This window comes from Camarhynchus parvulus, chromosome 4A (genome assembly GCF_901933205.1).
Source record: "Camarhynchus parvulus chromosome 4A, STF_HiC, whole genome shotgun sequence".
Taxonomy (NCBI): Eukaryota; Metazoa; Chordata; class Aves; order Passeriformes; family Thraupidae; genus Camarhynchus; species Camarhynchus parvulus.
In genome coordinates this window covers 7,454,803-7,473,276 of record NC_044600.1, presented here as the reverse complement: position 1 = coordinate 7,473,276, position 18,474 = coordinate 7,454,803, and the positions used below count along the sequence as shown (strand labels likewise).

The 18,474-nt window shown below is 51.2% G+C and overlaps 1 protein-coding gene across 2 annotated transcripts; it reads right to left on the bottom strand.

Moving 5' to 3' along the window:
- Positions 1–2,434: 2,434 nt before the first annotated feature.
- Positions 2,435–13,321, bottom strand: FRMD7 (FERM domain containing 7). 2 transcript variants are annotated; one of them, XM_030967742.1, is made up of 12 exons: positions 13,265–13,321; positions 9,224–9,328; positions 8,880–8,922; positions 7,582–7,660; positions 6,832–6,929; positions 6,593–6,707; positions 6,268–6,415; positions 4,730–4,825; positions 4,304–4,467; positions 4,021–4,089; positions 3,851–3,926; positions 2,435–3,714 (listed from the first exon to the last, which is right to left on the bottom strand). In XM_030967742.1, exons 1-12 carry the CDS (start codon positions 13,319–13,321, stop codon positions 2,680–2,682), a joined length of 2,085 nt encoding a protein of 694 aa, XP_030823602.1. In that variant the 3' UTR covers positions 2,435–2,679. The 2 variants fall into 2 exon arrangements, with proteins under 2 accessions (XP_030823602.1, XP_030823603.1); XM_030967743.1 differs by having other exon boundaries at positions 7,582–7,615.
- Positions 13,322–18,474: the final 5,153 nt, after the last annotated feature.

The following is an 18,474-nucleotide window of genomic DNA, read 5'->3' as shown; positions in this document are numbered from 1 at the left end:
TTAATTTCTGTGCGCTCTAGTGTCATCACACCTGCTCTTGCCTTGCAATTTCAACAGCTGAATAGGAGAGTGTAGGTTTTAATGTATTTGCTCAGAGTTTAGTGATTGTTAAAAGTCTGATTTTTATTGCACTGTTTTATGACTTAACACTGGAATAAGATTCTTTTCCTCTTGGCAAAGTTTTAGAGGTGTGTATGTCGGCTTATTTCACAGCTTTATCTATTTTGTCTAAACCTTTATCTGTTTTATATAAACCAGTTACTTCTATCTGAATGCCCTGAGTAGCTTAATGTTTTCCCACTGTGATGCTGCAGTGCCTTCCGACCTTCAATAATCCTTTGTGTAAGGACTAGAACAGTTTACATTTTCCAGGTTCTGCTGTTTGTCTTTCACCACCAGCAAACTAAATCTTTCCACGTCCTCTCTCCATCCTTGTTTTCTTCCCTAGGGAAACAAAATCACTTAAATAGTTGTCCTTATCTCCAGGGTGAATAGGGCTGAGCAGGGAGTGAGGGGAAGGACTTAGGCAAAGATTGTTTCAGTTATTCCTTGACAAGTCAGCCACTGCTTACTGGGATTATTCCTTAATTTTAGTCAGTAAAGTGGTTTTAGCAATGAATTTAGCTCAGAGATGTTGATTTGTGTCACTTGCTGACGAGCTGCTTTGTTCCTCTGCTATTGTTGACCATGTGTAGGATGTGCTGAGGCACAGTGCCCACACTGTGCCCCAGTTCTCCCTAGTCCATGGAAAAATCCAAAAATAGTTCCCAAGCCCTTGTTTCTCCCTCTCAAGGCTGTTTTCCCAGCATAGTCTTGAAGACCAGCCCTGGCAGTTCCTGAAGATTTGGGCAGGGTGTTTGTACAATGATCTCTCATGGTGGGACATGCTCAAGGTGTGTCTCCACATGCTTTGAGGAGCTAACAGTGATTGTGGAGTATCCCAGGGCTGTGTGTGCAGCCTGTGTTTGAAACACTGGCTTTTTTTAACCCTCTACCAAACTGTGCCCACAGACTGCCATTCTTAAATGTTGTACTGAGTGGTGATTCTTCCTCTTTCCAAGGTGCAGAGCTTTGGGAATGGAGAAGAAACAACCCTCTAGGCAGAAAGATTATCCCTTTTTTCAGTAGAAAATTGTCCCAGAGCAGCGTGAGGGATCACTGCAGCTCCCAGCTTCAGCACAGGGTAACTCAGAGCAGAAGCAAACCTTACAATGTACTCACTTGTTGGGCTAATGCATTTCTTTGGGCAAGCAACCAAGAATGTGGCTGTTTTCAGCAGCCTTCAGGGATCTCCACAAGTCTCCCCAGTTGCTGGGACAGCAAAGGCACAGAGGAGGCCAGGCTGCAGAGCAGGAGAGGGAAACCAGCTCCTGGGAGGACTGAGGAAGCTCCTGAGCTGGGAAGCACAGGGCAAGGTGTGCTGAGGATGTGCCTGCAGGACTGGGGGTGCAGATTTCACAGGGCAGAAGGAGGAACTCAAAACTCCAGTGTGAACAACTCTTTTTTATTGTCCACCTTCTAAAACAAAGGACAGCAACATGCAGAGTGAGCAGGACCCATAAGCCCGGTTCTTTCTACATTTTAATCTATCTTTTTTGTCCCAGCTTCCGTGTTTCTGAAATCCTTCTAGCAGGCTGCAGTTGTTTTTCCACCGTGGATTTTCTGGGCTGTCTCCCTGCTTACAGTCATGTCCTACAAAGACTTACAGGGTTGTTCTTAAAGAAAATTACCAAGATCTCCCCATAAAATCTTACAGAGGTGTCATCATTCTCAAGATTTCGGAGTAGATTTCATGTATGTTTAGGGTAACAGTAAGTTTTTAAAATAAAAGTACTTCCAAGAAGCTGCTTGTTCCATTCCTACCTGCTCCTGAAATATTTTTTCCCATGCTGCTTAACTGAGGACAGATTGGGGGAAGAAGCAAAGGACCCCAAAGAACCCCCTTACCCTCTCTCTCCCTCAGATTTAAGCAGAGCACTGAGGTACTGGGGCTGTCACGGTGCTGCCAGGAGGCGATGGCTGATGTGCCTAAGCAAAGCACAGTTAGAGTGTGTGAACCCACTTCCCAGTGCTCACCATGGGGTGCTTCTAAAGCTTGACAAGCACTCCTGAGATATTTCTGGAGAAGGATAATCCTCTAAACTGGCCAGGGAGGCGACAGCCACACAGAGCCTTGCCTTTGAGTGCCAGCTGCTCCCTGCAGCACTGGAGGAGGTGAGGCAGGTGGAGGAGATGAGCTCTGTGCTGGGGTTTTGTCCTGTCCACATGGCATCAGCTCCAGGAGCAGGCTCCCATGATCTTGCTGCTTTCCAAAAGGGCCTGAAACACCCTTCCCTCCAGTGTGCCTCCCTGCAGCTGGGAAAAGCAGCAGCTGAAGCTATTCTGTGAGAAGTCTGTTTTTCTCCCTTAGCAGGGCTTTAGGAGATCTCTGGCTGAAGCAAGACCTCCCTCTGAAGATGTGTGGCAGAGGCAAACCAGCTTCAAAGTGTGGTGCTGGGGCTGAATGCTTCTGAACACACCCTGATGTCCATTAACACATCCTCTAGAGCTAAGAGCACTCACACAATGATCCCATCAATGTTTCATAAGCTGTAAGCAGACCTGCACACAGAGTGTCACCATTCTTTGACCCTGGGTCAGCACCGGCCACCTCCGCTTCCTCTGGCCGGTGTCAGGCACCTAGGTAAAATACTTGGAGGCCCCTCTGGAAATCCTCTCCTCAGCAGCACTGGTGGCAAAGGACACCTCCTCATCCTCCTCATCCAGCTGGAGGCTGCCCGAGGAGAGCCGCACGCGGGCCATGGGCGAGCGCAGCACGCGGCCGTACCGGGAGCAGTGCTCGGCGCCCAGCAGCTCCGGGTCCGAGTCGCTGGACTCGGTGCTGCTGCCCAGGTAGCGTTCGGGGCAGCGCCGCAGCCCCGGAGCCAGCCCTTGCTGGGCTGGGACGTGCCAGAAAACACCCCCTTTGCGACTGCTGAGAGCAGGGCACGGCCCCAGGGGCCTGAACTCCGAGCCATAGGGGAAGCGGATGGTTTTCATGTCTGACTGGCTCCAGGAGCGCTTGGGAGGCTGGTCCTGAAGGCCATAAGCGAAGGGGCGAGCCAGGGACCTGCTGTCCCCCGCCATGCTCGTGCCAACGGCTGTGCCTGCAGCCTCATCATGGAGCTGCCCAGCCTGGGCCCCGCTCGGGCTCTGCCGGGGGGGTTTTGCTGCCGTGGGGCCGCTTGCACCGGCCGGTCCTGCTGTGTCCTCACCAGGGGCCAGTGCAGGGCATGGGGGCTGCAGGGCCCTGTCCAGATAGAAGAGCACAGGGGGCGCCGGGGCCACCACAGGCAGGGGACAGGGCACATCCATGTACACCAGCTGCCGGGCGCTCACCTCCCGCATGTTGCCCACAGAGGTGCTCTTGCTGTTCCCAGCGAACTGGTGGTGGGGTCGGAAGGATGTCAAGGGATTTCTGGCTCCAAAGAGGTCAATGGGCTCCCACGCCCGCTCCATCTCCAGCTCGGCGTAGAGCAGGGGGAAGGCAGACGAGCTCTTGGAGTGGGGCAGGAAGGTGGGGGATGCTTCGGGCTTGGAGCGCTCCAGCTCAGCAGCAAAGGTCACCTCCATGGTGGAGCTGCGGCGCCGGCTGTCCAGGGTGGGCTCGGAGCCGTGCACGCCGTTGGCGTGGTAGGAGCCTCGGCTGCCGTAGGCCAGGCGCAGCTCCTCCACCTGGGCAGGGCACAGAGAGGGGTGAATGCCCAGAGCAGGGTGGAAGGGAGCACCCAGAGCTGAGGGTCTGGCCCCAGCTGGGGCAGCAATGCCAAGGCCCTGGCACAGAGCTGTTGCTGATGCCATGGGGGCTCACCTGCTTTGATACATCCGTCAGGAGGTCCGGGGAGGAGCGGCACTGCCTCTCATCATAGCGGGATGTGTAGTGTTTCCTGCAGGAGAAGAACAAGGGTAGGTGATGGCCAGGAGGGTCCTTCCCCTCTCCCCAGTCCCCTCAGGCACCTCTCCCCCTCCATGCCCTGGTACCTCTCAAAGGGCAGGCTCTTCATCTTAGCCTTCCTCCCGTGCTCCAGCAGCTGCCGCTGAGTCCTGCCACTGCAGCATGGAGGGAGAAACATGAGCAGCACCATCAGCCCCTGCCCTTGTGCCCCTGTGAGGGGATGCAGCAGGACCGAGGCAGGGGGCTCTCCAGGAGAAGTAGCTGTTATCACCCCCTCGGATTCAGACAGGGCTGCCATAAAAGGAAGGCTCAGAGCCATCCCCAGGCCCTTCCCAGCCCCAGCAGGTTGGGTTTCCCCTGGGAATTTACCTGTAGCGGAAGCTGGAACCTTTGCTGCACAGAAGGGCTTTGGGCTTTGACTTGGGCTCCTCAGAGAGCCTGAAGAAGGCGTGGTACTCCACACACGTCTTCCAGAAGGCCTTGCAGGTGTCCCGGCTGGCCATGGTGAACTCCAGCGTGTCCTTGCACAGTGCCTGTGTGCCAGAGATGGGGTCAGGAGCACGGCACAAGCTCTGCCATGTGCCCCTCCTGATCCCCCAGGGGTTGTATGGGCTGCCAGTGGCTCCAGGCACTGCACTGTCACCTGGCTGGGGACACAGGAGTAGCCCTCAAGAAGGAGCACCATCATGAGCAGCAGGAATGGATTTTACTCAAAACTGGGGACTTTGTGTGGCTGACCTTCCATCCACAGCTGTCTGCCCCCGAGCCCAGCAGTGCCTGTGGCGTGGTACTTACAGAGATGTTCGCATGGAGCTTGATGAGAAAGTGCTTCCTCTTGAAACTCAGTTTGCGAATTTTGGACCAGTTGAAGGTGTTGATCTTTGTATTGCCCTGCAAGGACAAACACAGCAATTACAGCTGGATGGGGCAACCTGTAAATACAGAAATGCAGTGGGCCAAGGCCTGAGCTCACAGGACACTGCATCAGACTCCAATGCAGCTCCTGGAGCTGCTGGGGTTTGGTGTTTGACTCTCCATCAGCTGGTTCTACAAGTAGAAATTGAGGTTCAGGGCTTAACTCTGCCTGCTGGAGCTCTTTGCAAAAGTCCAGGACCCACAGAAAATACTCAGAGATGTTAAGGCAGGGAGTCCTATCTGTGCCAGCTCAAATATCACATGAGTTAAGGCAGAATCAGTGCCCCAAATAAATAATATTCTCCCCTCCTTTGCTGGGAAGTGTAGCAGTGCTCAGCTCACCCCCACACCTTCAAACCTGGCTTAAGCAGGCTGCAAGCACACATTAATTACTCTGTTATCATTTTGCACAAGGTTAGATGCAGCCACATGGCAGAACCAGGAAAACTCACATTACTCCACTCTGTGGCACCAGGACCCTCTCAGCTTTCTGCAAGAGCCCAGATTTTAATGGGCTCACAGATGCTCTAATCATGCATGAGGGGTGTTTATGGCTCTGAATAAATAACCAGGTCTGGCAGCACTAATTACCAACAGCAGACCCACAGCTAGGTTTTATGTTTGGGTTTGTTGGTTTGTTTTTTTGTTTTTTTGTTTTTTTGCTGTGACAAGATGTTCCCAGGTTGAAATCAGCTGGTGTGGGAGCGGAGAGGAAGTCTGTATTTACTGCAGAGCTGGGCCGTGATTACAGCCTTATGTAATTGCACAGACGTGGGGGGCTATTTTCACTGGAAGATTACACAGCGAGCGCATGTGACAGAGCCGTGGAACCTGTGCTGCTCACACGGCCACCACGCTCGTGGGACAAGGGCCAGCAGGGCTGGGGCACGTTCAGGGGCATGCAGGGCTGGTGGGGCTGAGTCCTACAGCATCCCCTTCACCCCCATGGCCTGTGGAAGAGAGAGTTTGGGAGAGTTTGGGGTGCTCAAAGGGGAGAAGGGGCACCTCCAGCTGGAGAGGCCACCCCTGAGCCCCGGGCTGACCCTCAGCACCAGCACCCCCATGTGTGTCACGGCCAGGTTGATCTGTGCTCACCCTCAGCACCCCCATGTGTGTCACAGCCAGGCTGATCTGTGTCCCCTCACCCTCAGCACCAGCACCCCCATGTGTGTCACTGCCAGGCTGATCTGTGTCCCCTCACCCTCAGCACCAGCATCCCCATGTGTGTCATGGCCAGGTTGATCTGTGCTCACCCTCAGCACCAGCACCCCCATGTGTGTCACTGCCAGGTTGATCTGATCTGTGCTCACCCTCAGCACCCCCATGTGTGTCACTGCCAGGTTGATCTGATCTGTGCTCACCCTCAGCACCAGCACCCCCATGTGTGTCATGGCCAGGTTGATCTGATCTGTGCTCACCCTCAGCACCAGCACCCCCATGTGTGTCACGGCCAGGTTGATCTGTGTCCCCTCGCCGTCGCTGGCGGGGTGGGGGCGGATCCCGTACATCTCCAGCTTCCTGGCCACGTCCAGCAGCTGAGCGTCCGACTCGGCCGGCGTCTTCCCTCTGGAGACACAAGGCAGAGGAAGGACAGGAGTGAGAAGGGAGATGCTGAAATGGGCTGAAAAAAGACGTTTTGTAGGTGCACAGGCTGGCATCACACCCATCCCACTGCCAGCCCTGCCTGCTGAGGGGAGCGCCGTGTCAGCAGAGGTCCATAGGGGGTTGTGGAGCAGCCCTTACCTGTGTCTCCGGTGGTAGTGCATGATCTTGTTGTCCAGGTACTCCTGGTTGGGCAGGTACCTGTGTGTGGCCAGGTGCTGCTGGTCTGTCTCCTCGTGGAAGTCGCCCAGCTCGGCTTTGGGGACAGGGAGAGCAGGGATTAGGCTGTGAGGGGTCGGTGCAGAGGGGAGGCCTGGCTGCACGGCCAAAGCCCATCCCCAGGGAAGGGCCCCTGGCCCTGCAGCCTCTCTTGCCCTTACACTGCAGCAGGTGGGAGACGAGCAGCGCGGCGCTCTTGTCGCTGCAGGGCAGCCGCCCCTGGGCCAGGTCCTTCTTGATCTGGAGGGTGAAGAGGTACCTGTGGAGGGGGACAGGAGCATCCCTGGGCGAACTGGGTGCTGGGCTGAGCCGTGAGGGCCATGCCTGTTCCCGTATCTCATGGGATGCACATCCACAGGGTCACAGGATGAGCATGCAGCCCCTGCAGAAGGACGCAGCTGGGCACCAGTAGCACCAGCACATCCCTGTCAGTGAAATGCTCATTAGTAGATTTCAAAATTAACATTCCTTTCTGTTTTGGAGGGCATTTGCCTCTCTTGGGGCTGAGGTTCTGCATAAGCACTGTCTTTATTTTATACTTAGTCCCTGTTTGCAATGCTTTCTCTAAAATTGTAGAAGCTAACAATGTCATTTTTAAAAATAAAACTAAAGTTGTTCTCTCAGAACACTGCTTGAGGCAGGAGCTAGACTGAGCAGTCAGACTCTGTGCCCAACTGTTAAAGTATTTGGCAGTAAACAAATTGCAGCCTCATAAGACAGCTGATCCTTCAAGTGGATTGTGTTTAAAAACAGAGGATCAAGAAAAGATATTCTCTGGTTTTGTTCTGTAAAGAGTAATACTTAGGATAACCACTGCACACAGACAAGCTGGGGTGGATGAAGATAAAGAATTAACACACTGCAAAAACACAGAACTGTGTGGTAAGAAAGGAATAAAACGAGCACTGTACCTGGTCAGTTCTTCTCTCAGGTGGCCGGGGTCCACTGGGAAAAATTTCACCATAAATTTGAAAAGAACCTCCTTAGGATCTTAAAACACAACATCTTCATAAGTTTTCTTTTACATGTCTATTGAGAACATTTACAACTCTCTTCACACATGCTGCCTCCCTACAGAGTAAATTATCTGGACCCTTACAAATCAGGGACTACAGCTTGCTCCCCCAAAACCAGCGTGCCCCGGCCCCCAGTATCACCAGTGAATGCAAACAGAGATTTGGATATCTAAAGAATACTAAAGAGAAAAATGTCCCAGCAATTCTTTAAATTGCAAAAATCCCTGTTGGAGGGGGTTTCCATGAAATGGTGCCAGGGAGCCTGGCCAGAGCCTTGGTGTAATTGCCATCACTGGGGCTGTGTGTTAAACTCAGCCCTCCAAGCACTTGGGATGCCACAGCTCCATAGGAGGCTGCCTGGGCAAAGGGGTTTTTTTGTGGGATGAGGGACAACAAGCAGCCAAGCCCAAGGCCAAATGTGTGAAGGGAGGGAGGCAATTATGTAAGCACTGACTGTCAGAACACCCTGGGATGGCTCAGAGGGACAGGCCAGAAGGTAAAGGAAATAGGTGCCTGTAACAATTCCATTTGTGGTGCACCCAGGAAGGGAATGCTCCTTATCAGACTTTCCCCTTTCAGGGAGATTCATGCAAACCCTGCTCTGCAGCCTCCCCTTGGCAAAGGCTGGGGTCATGGCCCCAAGATCTCAGTCACCTCCCAGCTTGGGGAAAACATGGGGTTGGAAAGAGGCCTGAAAGCAGCACTGAATGAACCCTGGTCCTGGCCACGGCACAGGAGGCTGGGCCTGGACTCAGGTCAGGCTCTGCAGCATCTCCGTGGGGCTGGGGAGGAGCTGAGGGCAGAGGGGGGATCCTGCCTCAGGCAGGTGCCTGGGCCACCCTGAGCTGCAGAGGGAAAAGGAGGACAAGCAGGAGCAGTGCCTGTCACACTGCCAGCACGGCCACACAGGCACTCAGCCACCCCTGCTCCTCTGCCAAGCTGTCAGATTATTAACAGCTCCAGCCTAAAACGGTGCAGATAGCAGATTGCAAAGGCAGTGGCATTTCTGTGGGATTTTGTAGGGACTGAGGTGTCCTTGCAAACAAGGCTGCCCAGCCTCACCCTCTAAAATGAGCCTGGATAAGTGCTGGAAGCCAGAGATCCTGTCCCCCAGAAACAACGCTGCATGAACGTGTCTGTGCTAGACTGTCATTGGTAATGATTTATAAGAATTCTATTATTGAAATACTTACTTTTCACTTGCTTTGTTATGGGTTTTAGTGGTTCCAACCAGACCTGAAATAAGGCAAAGAAGAGCTGGGTAAATAAAAGGCACAAGAGAGGGGAATAAAAGCAGCAGCAGCAGCATGGAAGGATGCAGCATGAAGATGCTGGCCAGCATCCAACAAGTGTCACACAGATGGCCATGGACAGACCATGAGCTGCACATATCACTGGGGTTTGTGGCTCCCCTCCTAACTCCCATTCTCAGGGTTTTCCTGCCATCATGGCAAAACTTTCTATTTAATTTTCCATTTGGAATTTCAGAGAGGTGCTGACAATCCCCAGCCATGCAGGCAGTGCCAGCTGCACTCACCTGGTTCCCAGCCTGGCTGTGAAACTCCAGCCCAAAATACTCCTTCTCCACGAGGTTCAGGTGGCTGCAGGTGAGGCTGAAGAGCCCTTTCCCACAGGATTTTTGCTAGCAAACAAACACAGCACAGAAGCAGCAGGTTAGGCAATGCTGACAGCAGCAGTGATGGGATTTCAGAGAGTTGGGGAGAAGTTTCAGCTCCCTTGCTGCACCCCTTTCCTGACCACACAGCAGCAGAATCTTACTCAATAAATGCTCTTGGCTCCAGCATGTACAACAGGACAACTGCATGCTGTGCTCCCTTCTTTTGGAAATCAGATTCCTTCCCATCACTTCTCCTTTATTAAGGAACATAAACCAGAAAGGAGAGCAAGAGAGAATAAACCATGTTTTGACTCACTGTTCACAACTATCACTGTGTGGGCAGTTCTGTCCCTGGCAAACCAGTGAGTGACCCCAGGATGAACACCTGCCTGACCCAGGGACAGCCATGGCCAACGTGCTTCATTCAGAGCAAACGGGAGCAGCCCTCAAACCTGTGCAGTGAGTCTGTGTCCCAACAGCTGGGGCTGAGCTGCTATTATGGGTCATGGTAATTAACAGCAACAGGGCCAGAGATCCTGTGCCGTGGGCTCTGAGTCATCCCTGGGCTTTGGCAATAGGAATTAAGTGGTGCTACATGCTGATAAGGGAGGCCAGGCTGTAGTTATTCCCAGTAAACAGAAACACTTGGGGGGTGTTTTCTTGACTTGTTGCCATGCTGTATGACCTGGCTGGAGAACAAACCAGGAGGCCCCTGACTCTGGAAAATGCTCAAGAAAGTACCAAAAATTAAAATGGCAGCAACCCACCCCAACAAAACCCTGATAGGCCTTCATCAGCTTGTGAAAAACAGAGGAAAAAGAAGTAATGGTTATTGCAAAAGCAGGCTGGAGCAGAGAGGCCAGGTTAGACAGCTGCTAAATTATCACATGTTGGGTGATGGAGGGGAAGACAGGCTGCAGCTCCCTGTGGCAGTGGCTGTCCCCAGCAGGGATGGGAGGGACCTGGCTGCTGCTGGTGAGGCACACTAATAACCACCTTTCAGGGCTTCTCCTGGGATGAAATTGCTGGCTCTGTGCTGAAAGGCTGCAGAAAAGTGATAGCATAATAACAGCATTCGCTCTGCAGCACTCCCAGCTCTCCTCAAAATTACTGGATCACAAGGGTAATTAAAAAAATTATAAATGTTTTTTTTCCAAGCTAGAATTTTCTAGCATGAAAGGCCTTGGCCTTTGTCAGGCAGCCAGGAAAGACAAGCATTTCTGACTGGGTTATTACTTACCACATGTCTGCTGGGAGCAACCCACTCTGCTCCAAGGCCAGCAGCGCCCAGGGCAGGCACCACGGGGCAGGAGCAGCCCCAAACCCAGGAAAACCTGCTGGGAGACACAGCCCTGCTGCTGCAGGGGCTGCTTGAGGAGCAGAGCCTTGCTCGTGTAGAGTGCTGCTTGCAGGTGTCCTGTCCTGGATTTTGGGATGCTGAGGCCAGTGCTTCCTCAAGCCCTGGGGTGCAGAGGTGCTCAGCAGCATCAGCCCTGCCCTGTACCAAGTGAGGGGAGTGGGGTCTGTGCTGGGGGAGCACTGTGCAAGGTACAACCATGGCATGTGGGGCTGTTTGTGCCATGTCCCAGCCCACAGGTTCCTCTGGGAACGAGGCAGGGCCAGGTGAGCACCCACAGGCAGAAACCCCAGAGCAGAGGGTGAAAAGGGGAGGCTGCACTTGCCCTTCACTCCTCAGTGAAAGCATCTGGGACTGTGAGCAGAATCAGAGAGCCAGAGGCACTTCCAGGGGCAGACAGCAACACATGCAGCACACGGGGGACACACAGACACCCCCATGTCCCCACAGGGACTCTGGCAGCACCTGCAGCCCAAAGGCAAAGCCCATTTCTGCAGCATTCCCATAGGACAGGCTGCTACAGCCAGTCCAATGGTTAGGGGTGAGCAAATCCCTCGTGGGATTTGGTGTGATTTTTTCCCACCACCTTGGGAGATGCCTGCCCTATCAGCACAGTGTCCTGCACCTAAAGCCACCAGCCTCCCTGTGCCCTTGCCTCTCTGCCACCAGGCCCACACCTCCTGCAAGGGATTCCCAGCTTTACAGGGAACAGATGAGCACAGGAGACCCTGTCCTTCACTCAGCCTCAGCAGAGAGTTTTTCTGGGCTTGTTTGGTTTGCCCACAGCACCCCAGGCCCAGCCATGGGGTGTTCAGCAGGGAGGGCACATTCAGTGGGGACATTCAGAGATGTGCCAAGCCCCTCTCTGCCCTGCCCCGAGGGCTCAGACCCGTTATCCCAGGAACCAGAGCTCAGCTGAAGGACATCCTGGGAACTCAGTGGTCCCAGCCGATGCAGACGGAGGCAGAAGGCTCCCTGGGTCAGCATCCAGCACCTGGAAAGGAACTTGTTCTCATGCAAGCAGCCTGGAAAGGAGACCCTGCTGCACATGCCAGCAGCTGTGACACCCACGTGAGGCAGGTAGAGATGTTTACACTGTGTGAGGTGCAGGGGCAGTCAGCCCTCTGTGTTTTCCCTCTTTTGTCCTTTCCCTCCCCCATTATACTGAAGTACTCCTCATTCAAAAGAGCTTCCCAAAGTCAGGAGGGGTTTAGGAAGAGTTGCTTAAAATATCTGCTCAAAACTTAGCCCAAAGCACTCCTTTTGTACTGGAGAAGTCACTAATTCAGCTACTCATTTATTGTACCCACACAGCAGCAGCAAATGCATGAAATGCCTAAAAGGGGTTTCCAATGCCATTCCATGCTAAAAAAGGAAATGACCAGGAGTTCCTCTAATGGAAGCTATTTGCTGCAATAACATGTCGTGCAGAGCTATAGTGCTGCCTTTTGAGCAAATAAGAAAACAGAGGTGGAAAAAAATTCAGCAACATTGTAGGAGAAGCATCTTTTGAATTGTGTCTCACTATGACCTGATCTAATCAATGGGGGGAGGAGAAGGAGGCATTTTAAAATGACCAGTCTCATTTTTAAGCTGACTCCTGGACTAGGATAGATTAATTAAACTAAATCAAACAACTTCCATACTGTGTCAAGGCATGGAATTGCTTTATAATCCTCTTTTGTGCAAAATACTGTCACAAAGAAATGGAGCTGTGCATCTGAGAGAGCAGTTCTCAGGCTGTGCTATAAACCACAGAAGAGAGCAGCAGAAGAAAAGCAACAGAACTTGAAAAAAACCCCACTTTATATTAAACACTCTGCTCCCAGAGGAGATGCAGGTAAGTACCAGAACAAATCCACTTGAATTAGCTAATTCAATTAGCTACTGTCATTATTAAACACTAACCAACAGTAAATGTGCAATCACACTTGTAAAAAGATGCTTCTAACACACAGACAAGACATACCTGCTTTCAGTTATCTATACACATATGCATAAATCTAACACCATAGATATTAATACTTAATATTTTATACCTAGTTCAGAGCTAGCATTTGTTAAATGTGAATTATTAATCACAATGTGTTGTGGGACACTGCCATGCAGAAAATATGACAGAGTTTTTTTACTCAGCTATTAACAAAACCACATAGTTTTCTTTTACAGCTGAATGCCCAGGAGCAGATGTGTGCAGATGTTTCTCAACAGGGATAACTTGGATAAATATGCTATTTTTATTCTGTTCCCAGACTTTTCTTCCTTGCTGAATGTTTACACTGGCAGCCAGACAAATGAGGGAACTCAACACCATCACTTAACTGATTTACTAAAGATCACATCAGGTAAGTAAAAGCCATTCCTCCTTCTTCATAAATAATGCCAATAACAGGGGAGCACAGGAATACATTGATACCAAAAACCACTTACTAATTAGTTCTAGAAAGGTTCATTTTGTATTTGAGATTGGTTTTCTGGTTTGTTTGCTGGTTTTTTTTTAAAGCTGAAAACAAGAATCTATCAGAGACCATGCAATCCTTCAGAGCAGCAACGATTTAATAATTAACACCAAAAAAATCAGTAAGAATATGGTACCCACTTACATCAACTACAAAGATCTTCTGGGAATCATCCAGGAACTGGACTTTGAGGTGCAGCATCCTCGGGCAGGCAGCTGGGTGTGCAGCAGGCACGGCAGTGCTAGCAGTGTGAGCTGGGAGCTGGGAAGGGAGCCCTGACTCCTCTTGCACACATAATTCCCTCTCAGCTGGATGGAGAAGGCTGCACTCACAGATGTGGAGCAGAGACTGGAGCAAATGAGCTGACTGACTAAAAACTAATTAAAAAAAAAAACCTGACAAACCAATACCTCCCTTGATTTAAATGTCACCACTGCAATAAAAGATGTTTTCTGCCTGTGAATTATGGGTGTATTAATAGGGGGGAGATTGGCAGTAATGGGGCTGAGATAAAAGCTCAGCTCTTACAGCTGGTGGTGAGCAGTGAGAGGGCAAAGCAAGCGCACGCTTGGTGCCATGGGCCAGGGGAGAAGAGCTGAGCATCTCCCCTGCCAAAGTCACCCAGCAGTGAGTGCCACCCTTGCCCTGCTCTGGTCAAGGTGCACTGGCAGAGCAGCTGCTGGCAGCTGTGCTGGCTCCATGGGGTGGGCAGATCATGTCCTGTCCACTGAGTGATGTGTGGATGGGCTGATGTACTTCACCAGAGACTGGAAAATGTTTCCAACTGGACTTGAAACCAGTTGTGAATCCTTCCTGGAGAGGCAGAGGAGAACCTGCTCCTAATTCCCAGCTCACACCCTGGCTGAGTAGCTTAGTGAAGTCTCACAAGCCTTTGAGACACCCTGGTTCCCAGTTCAAACCTGAACAGCCCACGTCCCCACTCATCAGCTCCTCCTGAAGTGCCAGAGCCGCCCTCAGAGCCCAGCTCAGCCCAGGCTGCTCTGTGCTGGGTGCCTGGGGATGCCTGTGCTGCTCCTCTGCCCCAGGTGGGCAGGAGCATGAGGAGCTCTCTGACCCCTCTGGTTCCTCTCACCCATCAGAGACCATCTCACTGAGCTTTTGGGTGAAAGCACCTTTGGGCAGGAGCCCCGCCTTTCAGAAATAAATGCACTGAGCAGTGCCAAAGGCAGGCACTGGACTGGCATAGGAGATCATTATTGCTGCTGGAAAAAGTCACAACCACACACGATCCTGTGGGACCCAGAGTGATAGAAACATGGCTCAGCAAACCAAAAAAAAAACCGCATTTAGTGCTGCAGAGATTTTGCTTGGTGCTCCCTTACTGAAACTTGCACTGTAAGTCACTCCAGACCATTTGCCATGACCTCTCTTAAACTTCCCAAATATTCCTGATGATATCAAGACAGAGGCCATCAGGGCAACATGATACCTTGTCATCTCTGGTGCAGAGAGAAAGACAATAGAGCTCTTTATCCACAGAAAAATGTGTAAGTCTTCTGCTAACCAAGACCAAAATCAAAGCCAACCTGCCTTTCCCCATGAAGCTGCTCCACAAATCAGCTGAGTCCATTGTGCTCCAGGAGGGGATGGCTGTGCCCCTGTGCCAGCCCCACATCAAGGACCAAACCCAGCTCTGCTCGTGGCCCTGGGCTCTGAGCTCTTTGTGTCACAGGAGAAGGGCAGCACCACGTACAAACCATCTGGGGGGGCTGAGTGCACTCTCCCTCTGCAGCTTAAAATGTTTGTGCTGTCAAATATTGACGGGCACAAGGAGAGGAGCAGCTCTCCTGTGAGTGGCTCTCACATCACAGGCACAGCTCCGCACTGGGAGCACGGTGGGGACACTGGGCTGGCAGGAGAGATGTATGGGGTGCAGTAGAGGAGCCCCAAAGCCCAGAAGAAGCCAAGTCTCCCTGCTACAGGCTCTCCTGGCATGCCAGGGCACTGATCCCTGGACTCCACAGATGCTGTTGGAAGCTGGGCACCTTCCAGTCAGGCTGTGGGCAGAAGAAAAGGGTTTATTTCACTACCTTGCTATGAAGGAATAAGGCTGTGTTGGGTCAGACAGGACCTCTGACCACCCTATAAAGCTATCCATGGACACAGCATGGAGACAGCAAACAGGATCAAACTACATTAACAAGAGCTTTTTGGAATAGGATACTAAAGGACAGCAAGAAGAGATGTGGGACAAGCAAGGATTGCTTGGGCCTGGAGATTGTTGCTGTCTGAGCAGATGAGAAACCTGTTTCATCCCCACCTGTCTCCTTCTTCTGGAGGTGACTTGGGGGACAGCTGGAGCAGCACACAAGGGGAGCACCAGGAGTAATTCTGGCTCCTGGCCTGAGCCAATGCCACAGTCCAGCCTGGTATGTATGTCCTCCTTATCTGCAGGGGCAGGGAAAATGTGAGAATGGAGCAGGAAAGCACAGAAGCCATGAAGGGCAAGCACAGCCATAGTGGCAGGTGGGGAGGGGACCCCGAGCGGCAGCACCAGAGCACAGAGGGGCCTGAGCAGCAGCATGGTGGAGTGAGTTCTGCTTCAGGGCTCCTTGCTCAGCCCTTGGTTTTAAATACTCTGGACCCTGCTAGCACCATCCTGTGTTGCACCAGTTCTCCCAGGAAGGATTTTCTTCCACTGAGTGCATCTGAGCAAGAACCAAGAAGTTTCCTTCCTCCCAAACCCCGTTGCCGCTTTTCCCAAGGAGAAATGTTTGGGTGTTTCTCCTTTGTTCCCTGTCGGTGCTGGAGCGAGGGCAGAGCCAGGGCAGAGAGCTGAGCACTGCAGCTACACCCTGCAGAGCCTCCTGGAAGGGTGAGCACTGTCACTGGGCACTGAGCCAGCCAGGGCAGAGCTGCTGTCCTGGTTTGGGGCTGGGGATGGGCAAGGAAATGTCCCAAACCGTCCCCACTGCCTCCTGAGAGAGGAGCAGGCTGTGAGAGAACAAACTGCAGCAGAGAAGGGACATGACATGGTGCCCCAGCATCACTGTGCATTGCTGTCCCTTAGACTTTGTCATGTTTATCTTCAAATATGGTTCAGAGGAAGGAAATTGAGATGTATAGATAAAGTCATTGAATAGAGACCAGCCAGGGGATTTCAAACACCACAGTCCAAGAGGCAAGAACCCACACCCAGCTCGTTGCTGAGCAGACAGAAATGCACACTTGAAATGCCAGGCAGGACTCACCCAGCTGGACTTTGGTCAGCTGTGACCTTTCATACACTCACATTTCATCTCTCCTTCCTCAGCTGGAGCTGCAAGGAGAACATCCACGCTCCCTCCCCACCCAGCCAGAGTTCCCCCAGCTGCAGGGCCAGAGAGCAATGCAGCTTTTGGCTGCACTACTGACAGCAGCTCTGGCACAGCCAAAATCCTTCTGAACAGCTCCAGACCCACAACCCAGGCTATCCCAGCTGGGTAATGAACCCAAGGCATGGCACCAGCACTGTGAACAGGGACATTTCTATCCAGAATAGGGTACCTACCACATTCCTGCTGCCCTTCCAGGAGGAATGGCTTCACTCTCAGCTGGGCTCCCAGCTTATACACAGTTGCTTTAAAGTTTTTATAAAATATACCCCCTAAAAAGCATTTTGAAAAAAACCCACAAAGCCTGAAAAAATGGAGTTTGTTTAGCTTAAAAAGAGAAGAAAGGAACAACAATCACCTGATTGATGCAGAGCCACTCCAGAACAGATCAGCTGTATTCCCAAGATAAAGAGAAAATAAAGAGTTTGCTAGAAACTACAGAGAAGATCTGAGTGAGGTCCTAGGAAAGACCCTTAAATTGTGAGGCAGAAAAAACACTGGAGCAGGCTGGAAAAACTAGAGTTGATTTAGACACACCTGTAGGGAACAGTCCAGGTACATGGTCCTTCCTTTAAACCTTTTAACAGTGATCATTGTTTTACATTTTCTCCACATTATATCTTGAACATATCTCAACAGTTAGACCTAACTTGCCATGTCCTGCCCTTCTAAAAACTTCTGCCTCAAAACTGTTCTATTTATTGAATATGATAAACAATGATACATTTCCATTTTCATCAAATTTTGCTTACCAACCATCAGATAAATAATCTGACATCAGTGTGCTGAAACTCATTACTCATTAATAATTGCTGGGAAAATGGAAATAATTGCATTTTTTATTTTGTATTTAGGTGGGGTTCACCCATAACCTTCCAACTGCAGGATAAGACTTCTCTGAGCAGCATTTTGATATCAGAAGGTGACATTATGCAGCAGCATTTTGCCCCAGTCCCACCCAAGGCAAAATTAGTGCCTATTCTCATGCTCATGGAATCATAGAATTAAAGCAAATCTTATTCTTGTGATTATACTTTTATTTCAGCTTCAGCCGCTAAGGTAAGTGGCTCTTTTTATCTACCAGCAATAACAGAGCAGGAAATCCCAAATAACCTCGATTATGCACTAAAGACACCAAGCACAACTGCAACTCCAGACACCTGAGACAACTTAATCCTAGGTGCAACACATTCTTTGGAGTCCCAAAGCCCCGAAACCTGAATTTATTTCCATTTCTGTTCTGTTTTCAGGCTGTGTTTGGCCGCCAGGGCCGGAGCACCGCCCTGCTCTGAGCCGGACCATCCAGGAGGAGCCACTCGCTGCCTCCACGCTCCCTCTCGTGGTGTCGGTGGTGCCCCGCAACAGACACAGAGAGGACTCGGTGTGCAGGGATGAGCAGGTCACTCCTGCAATCACTTTCCAGTATGCACCCATGGGCATTGCTGACCTTTCCTCCTTTTTCAGATTTCACGTTATGTAAAAACTATTACCAGGATTGCAGGAGGCAGCTTGCTGTGAGGAAATACAAATGACAGCACAAACTGTGCAAGAAACTAAATGCTGCCCTGACTCTGGTGATATCCAGAGCACTTTATCTCATTTTTGATATGCCAGTTGCACTGTGTTGTTGGCACAGCTATATAAAAAGCACTTTGTGATGTTTAATTCAAACAGGTCACTTCAAAGACATGAGAAAGCAATTTATGCAGCAAGAGAAAGCCTCTTAAATGTATTGAATCAAAGGGGCACTGATGCCTCCCAGGACTTGGGCATTGCACAGCATTCAGTGATTTCCACCTGGGGAGAAGCACCTCACCACACCTGTGAGCAGTGCACAGCACTGGGCTGGTACCTTTATTTTTTGCTGCCCTTTATTTTTTCACACATTGCTGGGCCACTTGCTGAGCATCCGGAAGGAGCCTACAGCCAATGGCTTCATGTGAGGAAGCTGCCAAATGGAGTCTGCAGTGCCAGGTGAATCCTAGTGGGAAGGATAGAGTTCTAAGGAACTATGCTGCT